The sequence below is a fragment of the Coloeus monedula genome (assembly GCF_965178545.1).
Source record: "Coloeus monedula genome assembly, chromosome: 3".
Lineage (NCBI taxonomy): Eukaryota > Metazoa > Chordata > Aves > Passeriformes > Corvidae > Coloeus > Coloeus monedula.
In genome coordinates, this window is record NC_138783.1 from 118210740 (window position 1) to 118225873 (window position 15134).

General features: G+C 53.9%; 1 protein-coding gene across 2 annotated transcripts in view; it reads left to right on the forward strand.

The window, feature by feature from the left end:
* The window catches only part of RUNX1 (RUNX family transcription factor 1), a gene marked incomplete at both ends in the record, with an annotated part of 157731 nt that extends 143150 nt beyond the window's left edge, over nt 1–14581 (forward strand). For both annotated transcript variants that reach the window (XM_082277339.1, XM_082277340.1), the window contains 2 exons: nt 9950–10111; nt 14088–14581. In XM_082277339.1, coding sequence (XP_082133465.1) covers nt 9950–10111; nt 14088–14581 — 656 coding nt within the window. The remainder of the gene's footprint in view (nt 1–9949; nt 10112–14087) is intronic.
* Nucleotides 14582–15134: the final 553 nt, after the last annotated feature.

A 15134-nucleotide genomic window follows, 5' to 3' on the forward strand; every position in this document is an offset into this window, starting at 1 on the left:
GGTGGGTCCCTTCCAGCTCAGGATATTCCATGATTCCATGATTTAATCATATGTCTGCAAACAGTGACTCAGTGTGACTTCCAGGTGCTGGCTCAGGGAATATCTCTCCATTTCCTTTAGTCTTGCTTCACCCCATGAAAGAGAAACTTCTGAGGTGTAACCAGGCTGGGATTCGTTTCACTGAGCCGCAGCCATCTGTACATGGTGTGTCTGTGTCTGACACAGTCATCGGGTATCTCTGCCATCGAGGAGAAAAACAGCTGTTCCCGGGCTGTGATTCACCCTCCTGGCTCGGCTGGGATGTCTCCCTTAGGGTGAAACAACTCGAACCCCACAAGTGTCTGGCAACAAAGTCTGCAGTCTAGACAGGCAGCTCAGAGGTCGACACCTCCGGTGTGGAGCTCTCAGGTGGGCTGGATCCTCCCCCGGGAGCTGGGACAGCGGGAGACGGCCTTATTACACTTTGTACACCGTGAACCAGCGCAGTGTCTGTGTTTCCAGGGCATGATTGCCCTGCCCAGGCCAGCCTGGGCTCATTTACCCGAGCCCTGCACCCTCCCTGAGCCCGGCACTTCGGGGAGAGCTCGGGATGGCAGCTGAGCAGCTCAAAGGAGAGAAACCTCCCCCAAGCTGTTGTTGCGGGTGAACTTTCCCTGCCGGGTGACACCAGGTAATTCTCACGTGCTCTGACTCAGCCCAGGCTCAGCTCCGTGCCCCGAGTGCTCCGCTGAACCCGAGCCTTGCCTTCCCCGCGCTCCAGCTAAAACGGGGATTGCAGGAATTCCTCGGGGGGCAGCGTAGGGATCAAGAGATTCGTGGGCTGGGAGGCATTCCCGTGGCCGGAGTGGCTCAGGGAAAGGCACAGAGCAGAGCAGCGAGTGGGACCCGGAGCAGCTGAAGGCTGGGGAGGGCACAGAGGACAGGAGCTCTGTCAGCTGGCAGGGTCTGGCACCAGGGAAGCTCCCACAGGTGACTCCCCTCCGGATCGGAGAGATTGGATCTCTCCCTGTGGATTTACAGGGACAATAAGGGAGCAGTGACTGCCCCGGGAGGTGCCATCCCCTTGTCCCTGTCCCCTCCCAGCAGCGAGGGGAGCCCACAGCGCTGGGCAGCGGCGGATGGGTGCGGGTGTCACCTCCCAGGCTGGGCACAACGCGGCCAAGGGTGACACCAGCATCCACGTGCTGTGTCCCTGAATTCCCGTCCGGGCTGTGGGACAAACTCCGAGATAGGGCAGGACACAGCAGCGGCACCGAGTCTGGCGGCTCCTCCCGGGCAGCCACAGCAGGGCAAGGTCAAGGTTGAATTCTCTTTTTTTTCATTCCTCGCCGGTGCGGGGAGGGAGGGAAGAGGAGGATGGGGGTGGAACGGAGTCTCCCTCTTGAATAAATACCTGCAGCTCTCCGGGCTGACTCACACCTGCGAGACAAAGAACAATGCATCCTTAATTTGCAAAACTCAGCTCTCCAAGCCGGGCTGTCACTGGCACCTTTGCAATTTGCCCAGGAAGGCCCATCACATTCTCGCAGCCCAGGAGGAGGAGAAAGATGGTTTATGTTTCACTGGAGCAGTTTATGTACCGACCTGCTAGGGCAGCACACACGTTGGGATTGTGAAATCCGAGTTTTCGCAGTTCGGAGCTGGCTGCACTTCCTTCTGCCGGCACTGAGAGGGGTTTTTAGGGGACCCCATAAAACGCTGCTCGTTACTTTAGGGCACGTTGTGCATGTAAAGCTTTGAGCAGCTTTTTCAGGCAGCATTGAGCTCGAGGGAAACACGTTCCCCTCCTTTACCCCCAAAATATCCACAGTTGCTTTCTCCTGCTGCCTTCAATATCATCCCCAGGTATCTTCCTATCACTGCAGCACCAACTTTCTTGACATGGATGTGAAGAGACTGAAGGAAACGTAAAAAAAGCACCCTTTGGGATGCACTCCTTTGGTTTTCCTCCTTCCCTGGCAGCTCTTTCTAAAGAAAAGCTGGCAAAAAAGTTTTCACCACCACAGCTAGAACAGCCTCAGCCACCTTGTTTGAAAGGTTTCTGCTTCAGGCTGATAATCTGTCTTCTTTAATCTCCGGAGAGTGATGCCTTAGCCTGGAGAAACTCCCTCACTCTCCCATTTTTTAGAGGCTCTCCAACTCCTCCAGCCTTCAAAATGCTCCACAAAACCACAGGAGCAGAGAAATAAAACGAAAGCAAACACTGAGGCAGGAGATCCTTCTCCAAGGGAATACCCGGGGATGTGGGAGCCTCTTCCACCCCGCTCCCCCACCTTAAAACCTCCCAGCCATGTGGCGTGCCTGTCTCTGTTCCCAGCCAGAATGGCTCCTGTCACCTGTCAGCGGCCTCAAAGGGGCTTCTCCAGGCCACGGAGAGAGGAGGGAATGCTCCTCTCCTATAAATCCCCAGTGGAAAGGAGAAGCCTTTGGAAAACTTTCCCCGGCAGCTCGCAGCCACCTGGGCAAACCCGTGGTGCCGGGGGTGGGTGGCTCCGTGGTGTGCCCCTGGTGCCACGGGCTGGCACCGGGAGGGGAACCACCCTGAGGGGGGAGAAGGAGCCGCCGGTGGAATTTTACAGTTCGCTCGGTAATTTTCCAGCTGCTCGTGTTCCAGCGCCGAGAGGTCTGAGAATGCCAGCCCTGTGCGGCCGCTGCCCTGCCAGGGATGGACTCGGCCTTCGGAAAGTCCCCCTTATTTATGCTAATGACTAATTGCTGCAGCTTCAGGCCGTGCCACACCTTTTTCACGCTGCTGCGTTAGGCTGAGGATTTGCTGGGTCCCGAGCGAGGGAGGGAGGGCGATTGAGTCATTTTGGATGCCTCGCTCCTGAGGGAGAGGAGGTCAGAGTCATTCCCGACCATTTCCCGATCCTTTGTGCTTCCCACTCCTCCCCCTGGAGCTGCAGGGGCAGGAAAACGAGTGGGAAGAGAGGCAGAGACAGGCGTGAGGTGGTGGCAAAAGGGGGGAAGGAGGAAAGGCCAGACTGGAATTTTTGGGCAGCTTTTGGCATCTTTCTGCCGAGCACAAAAGCACACGGAGTATTTCTGTGCTCACAGGTCATTTCCTCGATTAGGCAAGGCACCTCTGTGAATGAACAAGCCCAGTCAAGACCAGTCCTGCCTCACACTCCGAAGGAAGGCAAAGACACTCCAGAAGAACTGTTTCCCTTTGGAAAGATTAGCAAACCACACCAGGGAAAGAGCGGGGAAAGAGGGAGGGGGACAAATCCCAGCCTCAGAAAAGCCTTTCAGAGCAATTAAGGAGCCTCGTCTGCCTCGAGTTTGACACCACCGAGCTGATCCCAGCTTTCCCTCAGCCAGTGCCCGCTGTCAGCTGCTGCCTCTCCCTCCCCTTCCAGGCCGGGGCAGGAATTGCGGAGCCACTTTTGGGCTTTGTTGTGTGTGACTGACAGATATTTGTGCAACTTGAGAGAGAAAAGCCTGGCAGCGGCAGCAGCGGCAATTTCGCAACTCATCTGGCCGTGCCGAGGATGGGGGGATTTGCTCTGACATAAATCGTGGCTAATTAATTCACTGCTCAGCGCTCAGGGCTGCTTGCGCTGTCTGCCCCCATCCTGGCCGGGGAAAAAATCACTTGTGGGAGGTGTTTTGGTGCAGGTAATCGTGGTTTTGGGAGGCAGATAGGCGAGGGGGGCAGGCAGCCTGGCAGGGAGGGGAGGTGGGACTGAGAGGAGGATGAAGGTGGGACTGAGATGAGGATGAAGGTGGCAATGAGAAAAGGATGAAGGTGGGAATGAGAGGAAGATGAAGATGGGAATGAGAGGAGGATGAAGGTGGGAATGAGAGGAGGATGAAGGTGGGACTGAGAGGAGGATGAAGGTGGGACTGAGAAAAGGATGAAGGTGGGAATGAGAGGAGGATGAAGGTGGGAATGAGAGGAGGATGAAGGTGGCACTGAGAGGAAGATGAAGGTGGGAATGAGAGGAAGATGAAGGTGGGAATGAGAGGAAGATGAAGGTGGCACTGAGAGGAAGATGAAGGTGGGAATGAGAGGAAGATGAAGGTGGGAATGAGAGGAGGATGAAGGTGGCACTGAGAGGAGGATGAAGGTGGGAATGAGAAGAAGATGAAGGTGGGAATGAGAGGAAGATGAAGGTGGCACTGAGAGGAGGATGAAGGTGGGAATGAGAGGAAGATGAAGGTGGGAATGAGAGGAGGATGAAGGTGGGACTGAGAGGAGGATGAAGGTGGGACTGAGAGGAGGATGAAGGTGGCAGTGAGAGGAGGATGAAGGTGGCACTGAGAGGAAGATGAAGGTGGCACTGAGAGGAAGATGAAGGTGGCACTGAGAGGAAGATGAAGGTGGCAGCCTGGTCCATTCCAAGGTGTACCTGCCCCCGCCGGCGCCGCCGTCCCGCCCCGCTCCAGGGCCTGACTCACATCCTGCTGCTGCTTCCTGCAGCTTCCAGGAACGCGCTGGATCATCCCGGGCTCCGGGCTCGCAGCGCCGCTTGGCTGGGAGCAGCAGCAGCAGCGTGTGACCCGCGGTGACACACGGAGCTCTCCCTGCGCTCCAGGGGCACAGCGGGGCTCAGCCACAGCCACCTTTCCCCGGCTGCTCCGGGATCTGTTCCCAGGTTTGGGAGTTTTTAACGCGGTGTTTTCTGGTCAGAATACAAAAATCTTGTGAGGGCTTCCTTTTGGGCAGCGTGGCGGGGGTTGGTTGGTTTGTTATCTTGAAATAGGGAGAGGGTTTTTGCTGTGACCTCAAGGAAAAATCTGACCGGGGGTTTACGAATCACCCACTAAACCTTGCTGATTTGTGGCTTCCTAGGGCCTGGCAGGATGACACTGGTTTTGGAGGGAGCTTTTCTTTTCCAAGGGGAGTTGTGGATTCCCCATCCCTCCCAGTGTCCAAGGTCAGGTTGGACATTGGGACTTGGAGCAGCCTGGGACAGTGGGAGGTGTCCCTGCCCATGGCAGGGGTGGCACTGGGTGGGCTTTGAGGTCCCTTCCCAAACTATTCTGTGATTTTATTCCACGAGAGGCACAGGTGTGCCTTATATTGTGCCCCCTCCAAACAAGAATCCCACGGAATTCCCATCCCAGGACTTTCTGTTTCTATGTCCCAGCGATTTCTATGTCCTCTCTGCTCAGGAGCAGTTTTCCAGACAAGAGGAGGTTCTGAGAGAGCTCAGGAGCTGTGCTGTGCTCTTGGCAGAGGCCTTGACTCTTCATCTTGCAATGTGTGAAGGAAGTTCCTACAATCACAGAACGGTTTGGGTTGGAAGGGACCTTAAATCTCATCTCTTTCCATCCCCCCGCCCTGGGCATGGATGCCATTCAGTGGATCGGGTTACTCTGCATTTTGTCCTTGGCCATCAGCGAGGCTTTGGAGCCAGACTCTGCTCTGTGTCACACTGAGCGCGGCTCCCTGGGCTCGCAGGTGTTTGCTTGCCCTCCTTCCCCGGCAGCTTCTGCTGAGCAAGGATGACTTCGGGTCTGGGCGGATCCACCTGGCTGTGTTCACATGAGGATGGGGAAGGGCCTGGAGGGGCCGTCCAGGGAGAGGTTGAGGGAACTTGGATTGGCCAGCTGGAGTGGAGGAGACTGAGGGGAGACTCACTGGGATTGCAGCTCGTCAGAGGGGCAGCTCTGATCTCTGCTCCTGGGCCAGGGGCAGGACCCAGGGAGCGGCTGGAGCTGGGCCAGGGCAGGGTTAGGTTGGATTTTAGGGAAAGGTTCTTCCCCCAGAGGCTGCTGGGCACTGCCCAGGCTCCCCAGGGAATGGGCACGGCCCCGAGGCTGCCAGAGCTCCAGGAGCGTTTGGACAGCGCTGCCAGGGATGCCCAGGCTGGGATTGCTGGGGGGTCTGGGCAGGGCCAGAGGTGGGACTGGGTGATCCCTGTGGGTTTATTCCCACTCCGGATATTCCATGATTCCATGCCCCTCCTGCGCATCCCTGCCTTGAACACCCACAGTGCCCTGAGCCGCAGGGATGCACTTTTAGGCAATTCCCGGCCGGGAACAAGCAAGAGCCGTTCCCAAAAGGCTCCGAGGGCTCCGGGAAGCTGCAGCTCGGGGCTGGGGGGGCTCGGGGGGCACCGCGGGGCCGGCGCTGCCCGGAGCGCCAGTGCCACCCAGCGGCCACAGTGCGCAACTGCCCCGCGGGCAGCGCCGGGACCGCGAGCAGCTGGGAGAGCAGCTGGGAAAACAGCTGGAAAAACAGCTGGGAAAACAGCTGGAAAAGCAGCCAGGATCACGCCAAACCAGAGCGAGCACCCCCGCGAAGGCGAGACCCGCTCTTGGGGTTTTTTCACGCCGTCCCTCCCCAGAGCGCGTTTCGTTAAATCTTTAATTGTTGCGCAACATCTGCACGCGTTAATTACAGCTGCTGAGCGCCAGGAGAACGCCGCGATTTCGGGGCAATAAAACAAGACGAGGCACGAAAGATGGTTCAATAGTCGGTGCTTAATGGAGTGTTAGGCGGGAGGGAAGGGGCCGGGAGAGCTCGTGACTGCACGGAGAGGTGTGAATTATTACACCATAATTCTGGCCCTGCAGGGCTCGGGTGCAATTAATAACTGTTTTCGTGTTTGAAATGCTTTTTCTCACACCATAAAAAGCAGAAATGGAAAGTAATCGCTAGTGGGAGAAGCGCTGGGAGGACTGGGCACCAACTTCCTCGGTTTCGTGTTATTTTGAGCTGCTTTTAAATGGTTTGGGGGATCCTGTTTGGCTTGAAAGCTGTGTGGACCCAAAGCCTTTTGGGTTATTTCCCTGTGCTGAAGTAGCTCTTCCTGCAAGTCTCTTCATAGATATTCCCATTTGGGAAGCAACTCCCGTTTATTTGCACCAGATTGTCACCAGATTAACTTCAACCACTTCGGTTTCCCGTGCCAAGCTACCAACTCCTGAGCCCTCTTTATTTGGAAAGCAGGAAAGACTTTGTTCCTTTTTTTAAGTTTAGCCTAATCCTGTATTCAATTCAAACCCATTCCAGTTTAATTTTGGGAAACCTGAAAACTGAAGGAAAGCAGATATCCCCAAAATAAAATGGGTGTTTGAGGCCCCTGATCCAGCAGCTGGAAATGCAAACCTTTACTGGGAGCTGGGTCTGCCTCTTGATATTCAAACTGGGCCATAAAAATGTGATTCCAGGGATACTTCTCTCCGTTTATTATTAAAAAAAAAACCTGTGAGGGTGATGCCTGGGGTTATCAACATGACCTGCTTTCATGTGTGCACATTTATAATTCACCATATTAACATCCCCCAGTAGATTGCAGCTCCTTAACCAGTCTGATGGCAAAAAGGGAATCTTTAAGAGCAAATTCAGGGATTGGGAATGCAGGTAGCAAGACAGAAAATTGATTGGTTGTTTGAACCTTCACTTAAGAAAGACTTAATGGGATGAGGAGATTAATGAAGGGGGTCTCTGGGGCTGCTGGCACTGCTGCAGGGACCCCAGAGGTCAATGATAACAGCAAATGGATGAGGTAGGTCAGGTACTTCCAGGATTTTTGTGGATGTTCCCACACAGATATCGGTTCATTATTTGGTTTTTAGTGAAGGTTGAGCATTGGTGTCCTTCCTTGTGGAAGAGCATTCCCAGCAGGTCAGGGAGGGATCCTGCCCCTGTGCCCAGCCCTGGGGGCACCTCTGGGGTGCCGTGCCCAGCGTTGGCTCCTCAGCCCAGCAGCGCCAGGGAGCTCCTGGAGCGGGGCCGGCGGAGGCTGCGCAGCTGAGGAAGGGCCTGGAGCAGCTCCGTGCCCAGCACAGGCTGAGGGAGCCGGGGCTGCTCAGCCTCGAGAGGAGCCCCAGCTGAGAGGGGCCCTCAGCCCTGGGTGTCCCTGGCTGCAGGGAGGGCTCAGGGCAGGGCCCGGGCTCTGCTCCGGGGCCCAGCAGCGGCACCAGAGCCACGGGCAGGGCCTGAGCCCGGCAATTGCCCTGCACAGGAGGCAGAACTGCTGCCCTGGGCAGGGCCCGGGCTGGAACAGAGCCCAGAGAGGGGCTGGAGCCTCCTCCTGGGGATATTCCAGAATATCCACACTCCTGGGCCCTGGGCTCTGGGATGGCCCAGAGGTGGGAGCAGGTGGCCACTGTGAGCCCTTCCAGCCTGACCCATCCTGGGATGCTCATTTTAGCAGCACTAAAAGAAAGAAACCAGATTTCATTTCACTCTTTCCTCAGTGTTCAGCAAATCTGTGGCAAGCTCTTGCTTCCTCCATCTTTTTATGCATCTTCTTACTGATGTCCATGGGATTCTGGGATTCTGGGATGCAGCTGAGCAGAGCCCTTGAAAAGGGGGTAACAGAGGGATCTGTGCAGAACACAGCCAGAGCTCCCCGGGCAGGAGGACTGGACGAGGCAGTTCTCATCCCTTGGCTGGAATTCTGGTATTGGAATTCTAGTCCCAGAATTCTAGCGCTTGGATGAGATGAAATCTCTGGGATTGCCTGCTGAAATTAGGGATCAATGGTTGAATTAACCCCATCTCAGAACCGAGTACAGGGCTCACTCTGTGGATGCTCTGGAGTGTTTATTTTAATGCCACCCCTGGAAATTGAATTCCCTTGTGTCCCTCCCTGCAGTCTTCAATAAACTCTGACCATAAATTAACAGCCAGGTGATGCTGCAATTCAGAACACAGCAGGTTTTTGTGCTCTTTTTGTTCCTCCTGAAGCCCATTTAATGCAATTGGGTGTTGCTTTTTTACCAACGTGAGTCAACTGATTTTATTTTGAAGGCCTGCAAAAAGAAAGAAATTAAATATTAATCACATCTGAATTTGAACTTGTTACTCAGCAGAAAAATCTTACTTCAATCTGTAACTTTTTAAAAGCTGGGAGTTTTGTATGAATTTGGATCTTGTAAACAGATGGAACAAACAAAATGTAAAACTCATCTCCATAAAGAACTACAAAAGAATATTTTCCAGATGGGCTTTCTGATGGGAGATCAAAGTCCTCATCTCAGGCTTGGGAAATTTCCCTTCCTTGCTGGTATCAGTTTTATCTGAATGCAGTTCATCCAGCATTTGTTTTTTTCAATAAAGGCAATTATCTTGAGGGAGCTGCAGGAGGATGATCTTAAGGCTGAAGAAAATAGAAAATGTTTTGCTAAAAATAGGGGGAAAAAATCTGGGTAGGTTAAAGGGGGGAGGAAACTCTTTGATTCCGTTGATTTATACAAAAATGAGACATTTCAATGCACTGAGAAATCCCAGCTTTATCTGCAAAATGAAATAAGCAGGAAAGAGTTGAAGCAACGGATTTGGACAAACTCCTTCTTGGGCTTCTCTGATTCCAAACCTCATCCAAACTGGTCCTGTGGCCAGAGAAGAATCCCTTGGTGGGTTTCATAGGAGTCTGCATCCCCTGAGGAACTGCAGTGACAACGGGGAGTGGTTCCCAGTGCCAGAGGGCAGGGCTGGATGGGAGATTGGGCAGGAATTGTTCCCTGGCAGGGTGGGCAGGCCCTGGCACAGGGTGCCCAGAGCAGCTGGGGCTGCCCCTGGATCCCTGGCAGTGCCCAAGGCCAGGCTGGACATTGGGGCTTGGAGCAGCCTGGGACAGTGGGAGGTGTCCCTGCCATGGCAGGGGTGGCACTGGGTGGGCTTTGAGGTCTCCTTGATGCCCTGCATGACAATTTTTGGCTAAAAGAGCTGTGAACACACAGCCCCAAAGACTGAGGAGGACTTTTTCCCCTTGGAAATTTTTAATCTGGTTTTCCCTGACTTCTTTTTCCTGCCTGCTATTAACAGGAAACAGCAAAAAAGCTCACAAGGAAAAAAAATAAAACAAAAAAAATAATAATAAAATAAAACCAATATTATAGAAACTCGCTCAAAACCCTCCTGACAAGGAGGGATTTCAGTGAAATTTAATTACCAGGGCACTTCCAGCCTCTATTCCCACCCCATTCCCGCGTTGGATTGCCAAGTTTTGCCATTCCAAGCGGCCCATAGGTCTCTTTGTGCTTGCAGACACCAGGCAGGTGCAGCCCTCGCCGCCCTGGTCCTACGACCAGTCCTACCAGTACCTGGGCTCCATCGCCACGCCCGCCGTGCACCCGGCCACGCCCATCTCACCTGGCCGGGCCGGCGGCATGACCTCGCTCACGGCCGAGCTCTCCAGCCGCCTCTCAGGTAAGGACACCGCCCCGGGCCCTCCGTGGCCAGGGGACACTGCCCCGCTGGCAAACGGGTGGCCCCAGGGCTGCCCCAGCCCCTGGGGGGCTCTCTGGGCGAAGCTCGTTCCGAGGTTTTGGGGGATTTGTGGGAAGAGTAGAGAAATAGGGAATTTTAATCAACGAGTTGTATTTTTGATAAACCAATCGCAGAATTAATTAGGTTGGGAAAGATCTCAAAGGTCGTTGAGCCCAAGCTGTGCCCGATGCCCACCTTGTCCCCAGCCCAGAGCACTGAGTGCCACCTCCAGCCCTTCCTGGGACACCTCCAGGGATGGGCACTCCAAACCTCCCTGGGCAGCTCTTCCCAAGGCCTGAGCTCCCTTTCCATGGGGAAATTGCTCCTGGTGTCCAACCTGAACCCCAGACTGGTTTGGGGTGGGAGGAACCTTAAAGCTCATCCCATTCCCACACCTTCCTCTATCCCAGGTTGCTCCTGGGGTTTGGAGCCCAACAGAACATTGTCAAAAAAGAACTAAAACCAGGAAAAGCAGCACTTTGAAGGTGGAGGGAGCTATTAAAATAATTTGGATTGCTGAGGAATTATCACATTGCCAAGAAATGGATGCCACAGATATTCCAGCTCTGTTTCCTTCCCTCCCTCTAAATCCACACCAGAGCACAGCAGGTTTTGGGTGGCCCATTGGCCACAGGATGGTGGGGTTGGGCATTTCAGGCATTGCACTGGATTGTCTTGTTTTCCATGTCCATCAAATCGTCCTGCAGAGCTTTAGAAGCCACCAGAAAAATGGAAGTGAAAGCCACCCCTGGTTCCACCACGCTCAACTGTCCCTGACCTGCACATCTTGAACCAATCTGTGTGTGCAGCAGCAGGAATTCTCTATAAATGAGTGAGAGCCATAGCATTCTAATTTGCATACAGCTTTTGCGAAAATCCCTCCTTTAACTCCACATCTTGCTCTCATTTTAAGACTCAGGGCTTCTTCTGAGATCAGAGGGAACCACTTGAACGTGCTCCAGCCTGTTCTGTTGTTGTCATGTAGAGCTTGCTTTGAAAGCCTCACACCAAATCTAAATTATTTGTTAGGTCTGGGTGATAATTGTGCTGTAGGGAGGGCTGAAAACACAGGGAACTTTTCAGAAAGGAAAAAAAAAAAAAAGCCATTTCTTCTTTTTAAAAAAAGTCTGTAAAAATTCTCATTCTTTATTTACACAGAATTAGAAATCAGAAATAAAAAAAATTAGAATACCCCTTCGTTTTCCACCAGGATCCCCATGTCCTTCTCCACAGAGCTGCTTCTTCTGCCCATGGCCACAGGGATTTTCCTCGGAGCTGGCAGAGTTTCTCCATGCCTTGTGAAGGAACCCAGAAAGGTTTTGTTCCCATGTCAGCATCCTTTTTTCCTGTTCTAATTCCTGACCTTAAATGTCATCCAGCATTCCTGGAAAAACCTGTCACAACATTTTCTGTCACCCACACTTGGTGTCTCCCTAAGAAATTTCTCCTTGGCAGAAGAAAATGCAAATTTGAGGAGTTTTTTAGGCCCTCCCAGCTAAAGACCTGGTGTCTTCAAGGAAAAAGCAGCAACATGGGATATATTTGAACCATCTTGACGTTAAATGTCATTACTCTGCTTTTTGCCAGGGAAGAATGAACCCTCATCTGATTAATGATGTACCCAGGCAGTTTTAGGAAGTTTCTCAGGAATGAGGTGTGGAAGTGCCATTTAAAATCTGGCAGGTGCCACCTTAACCATGGCTCCTCCAAAGCTCCTGCTGCTCCATTCCATCGTGTGTCTTCCCATGTTAAACCCAAAGGTGACAGGGTTTCGGGGAATGGAGTGTGTTCCCATTAATTCTCTAGAAAAAAATGGATGGCAAACTCTAAAGGAGCAAACAGCAAGTTCAGAGCTCTTCTAAGACATGAAGAGAAACTCATCAAGGTGGGCTGATGTGTCCTGATGAGCTTTCAGAGCTTGGCTCTGGAGTGTGTTTGCTCCAAGAATCCCAGACTCAGTCTGCTCCGGCTTGAAATCTGGGAAGAGCCAAGAGCTTTGTTTTCCCTCTGCTCCTCCTCAGGAGTATTTCCTTCAGCACGCGGCTGCTCCGCTGCAGACTCCACGCCTTGGCTGCCAGAAGAAGTTGTCTTTCTTCTGGAGAGATTTTTCCATAATTATTATTGTTGTTATCTTAACCAGGCAGCGCCGCCAGCTCTGGGGATGAGACCTTCCATTAACCTGAGTCACGCTGAAGATCCTTCCTAAAGAGGATCTGCTCCGCTTGTTTAATCCGTGCAGGGAACGAGGGGATGGGACTGGGCATCATTCCATGGATGTCAGACAAAGCAGAGCAGGATTTGACTGTCCTGTGAAACATTTCAGAGTGAGAGGGCATGGGCTGTGCCAGGACAGGCTCAGGGTGGACAGCAGCAGGAATTTCCCCATGGAAAGGGAGCTCAGGCCTTGGCAGGGGCTGCCCAGGGAGGTTTGGAGTGCCCATGCCTGGAGGTGTCCCAGGAAGGGCTGGAGGTGGCACTCAGTGCTCTGGGCTGGGGACAAGGTGGGCATGGGGCACAGCTTGGATCTTGGAAGGCTTTTCCCACCTCAGGGATTCCATGATTTCACTCAGCAGGATGAGAAAGGCTTCTGGCCCACGTGGAAGGAAGTAAAACCATCAACCCCCAAACACAGCATTCCCTTGTCCTTTTTTACCCATCAAAGTGCCCAGGAGTCAGTGGCAATGATGTGGACACTAAATGAGAACACAGACACCAAGACCTCGAGTAAACCTGATTTATCTTAACTTTGGAGGGATGGAAAGCCATGGGGAACTCCTAAGTGCTGACAGCTGAGCTGAGCTGTCACGCTTTCTGTGCATGGCCGTGTACCCCAAGGATGATCCATGGAGCTCCATGGAGCTTCCCCTTTGACACAGCAAACAAAACTGGCTGCAGGGAGAGGCTGTGCAAAAGCTGCAGTTTCTGTTTAGGTCCCATCAGTGTCCCTGGTGAGCCAAAGGACGTGGGGCAAGGAGTTTGAGATCTGTGTCGCTGCTCCCCACCCGCCCAAGGCCAAGGACACTCCGAGTGTAAATAATTGCCTGTGCTGCAAGGTCTGTGAGAGGGAAGACAAAGCAGGGCCAGAGCCTGGCACTCCTCTGTAATTGTTGCTTTACTGAAATTAATCCAAAATATCCACATCTCCCAGAGTGCAACGGCTCCATAGGGAGCAGGGGAGGGATAGGTTGCGGCCATTCTGGTTAACGTTCAATCGGAGTTTGGATGTTGGTTATAACCTTGTTCTGTCAGCTCAAAATTCTTCATGGAAAGGGAGATTAGATATTGGAAGGGGCTGCCCAGGGAGGTTTGGAGTGCCCATGCCTGGAGGTGTCCCAGGAAGGGCTGGAGGTGGCACTCAGTGCTCTGGGCTGGGGACAAGGTGGGCATGGGGCACAGCTGGGCCTGGCTGGGCTGGGAGGGCTTTTCCAGCCTCAGGGATCCTGGGATTCTGTAATGAGCTGGGAAGGGGCTGGAGCCCCAGGAGCGGCTGAGGGAGCTGGGAAAGGGGCTCAGGCTGGAGCAAAGGAGGCTCAGGGGGGACCTTGTGGCTCTGCACAAGTCCCTGACAGGAGGGGGCAGCCGGGGGGGTCGGGCTCTGCTGCCAGGGAACAGGGACAGGAGGAGAGGGAACGGCCTCAGGCTGGGCCAGGGCAGGCTCAGGGTGGACAGCAGCAGGAATTTCCCCATGGAAAGGGAGCTCAGGCCTTGGCAGGAGCTGCCCAGGGAGGTTTGGAGTGCCCATGCCTGGAGGTGTCCCAGGAAGGGCTGGAGGTGGCACTCAGTGCTCTGGGCTGGGGACAAGGTGGGCATGGGGCACAGCTGGGCCTCGATGAGCTCAGAGGTTCTTCCTGACCTAATTCCTTCTGGGATCCCGGGATTCTGTAACATTTCTCTGCCTCCCTTCCCCACCACCCAGGTGCCTCTGACCTGACTGCATTCAGCGACCCCCGGGTGGGAATCGACCGCTCCTTCTCGGCGCTCCCGTCCATCTCCGACCCCCGCATGCACTACCCGGGAGCCTTCACCTACACGCCCACGCCCGTCAGCTCCGGCATCGGCATCGGCATGTCGGCCATGTCCACGGCCACCAGATACCACACGTACCTCCCCCCGCCCTACCCCGGCTCCTCCCAGGCTCAGGGCAGCCCTTTCCAGACCAGCTCCCCCTCCTACCACCTGTACTACGGCACCTCCGCCGGCTCCTATCAGTTCTCCATGATCTCCGGCGGGGACCGCTCCCCGCCGCGCATCCACCCGCCCTGCACCAACGCCTCCACGGGCTCCACGCTGCTCAACCCCAACCTCCCCAACCAAAGCGACGTGGTGGAGGCCGAAGGGAGCCACAGCAACTCCCCCACCAACATGGCCAGCACGGCGAGGCTGGAGGAGGCCGTGTGGAGGCCCTACTGAGGAGGTTGGAAGGAGCTCGAGGGTCAGGACTAACGGACTTCCCATTTCCCGGCGCTCGGAGGGATCCCAGAAACTTCCTTATGGGCCCTGCCGTGTTCATCCACGAGTTTGAGGAGCAAACCCTTCAGAAGTCAGCGCTCCCAGGAGTGGTGGCTCTCGTTGCCAGTCCCTGGTGGAGCCACATCGCTCCGGCAAAGTATTCCCGGCAGGAGAACGAGCTTCTGGGAAGGAGGACGGCCCGGCTGGTGGTGCAGAGGTAGCAAGGGTGGGTAGAAGGGTATCCAGCCTGATTCCAGGCCTGTGGTTTCCCAGCGTGCCTGGGCTTGAAGGTCTCCACAGCCCTAAAAGAGAGTTTCGGTTCACTTCTATTTTTAAGATTTAAAACCTAAAAAAAAAAAAAAAAAAAAAAAAAACACCAAAACAAACAAACAAAAAAACCAAAAAACAAATCTTAGTGAGTTTACTGCATCTTATGGACATCTTAAGGGTAAGGAAGTATAGGAAGATTCCCAGAGGGAAACTGTGAACGCTTCTGTTTTAGCAATGCTGTGAA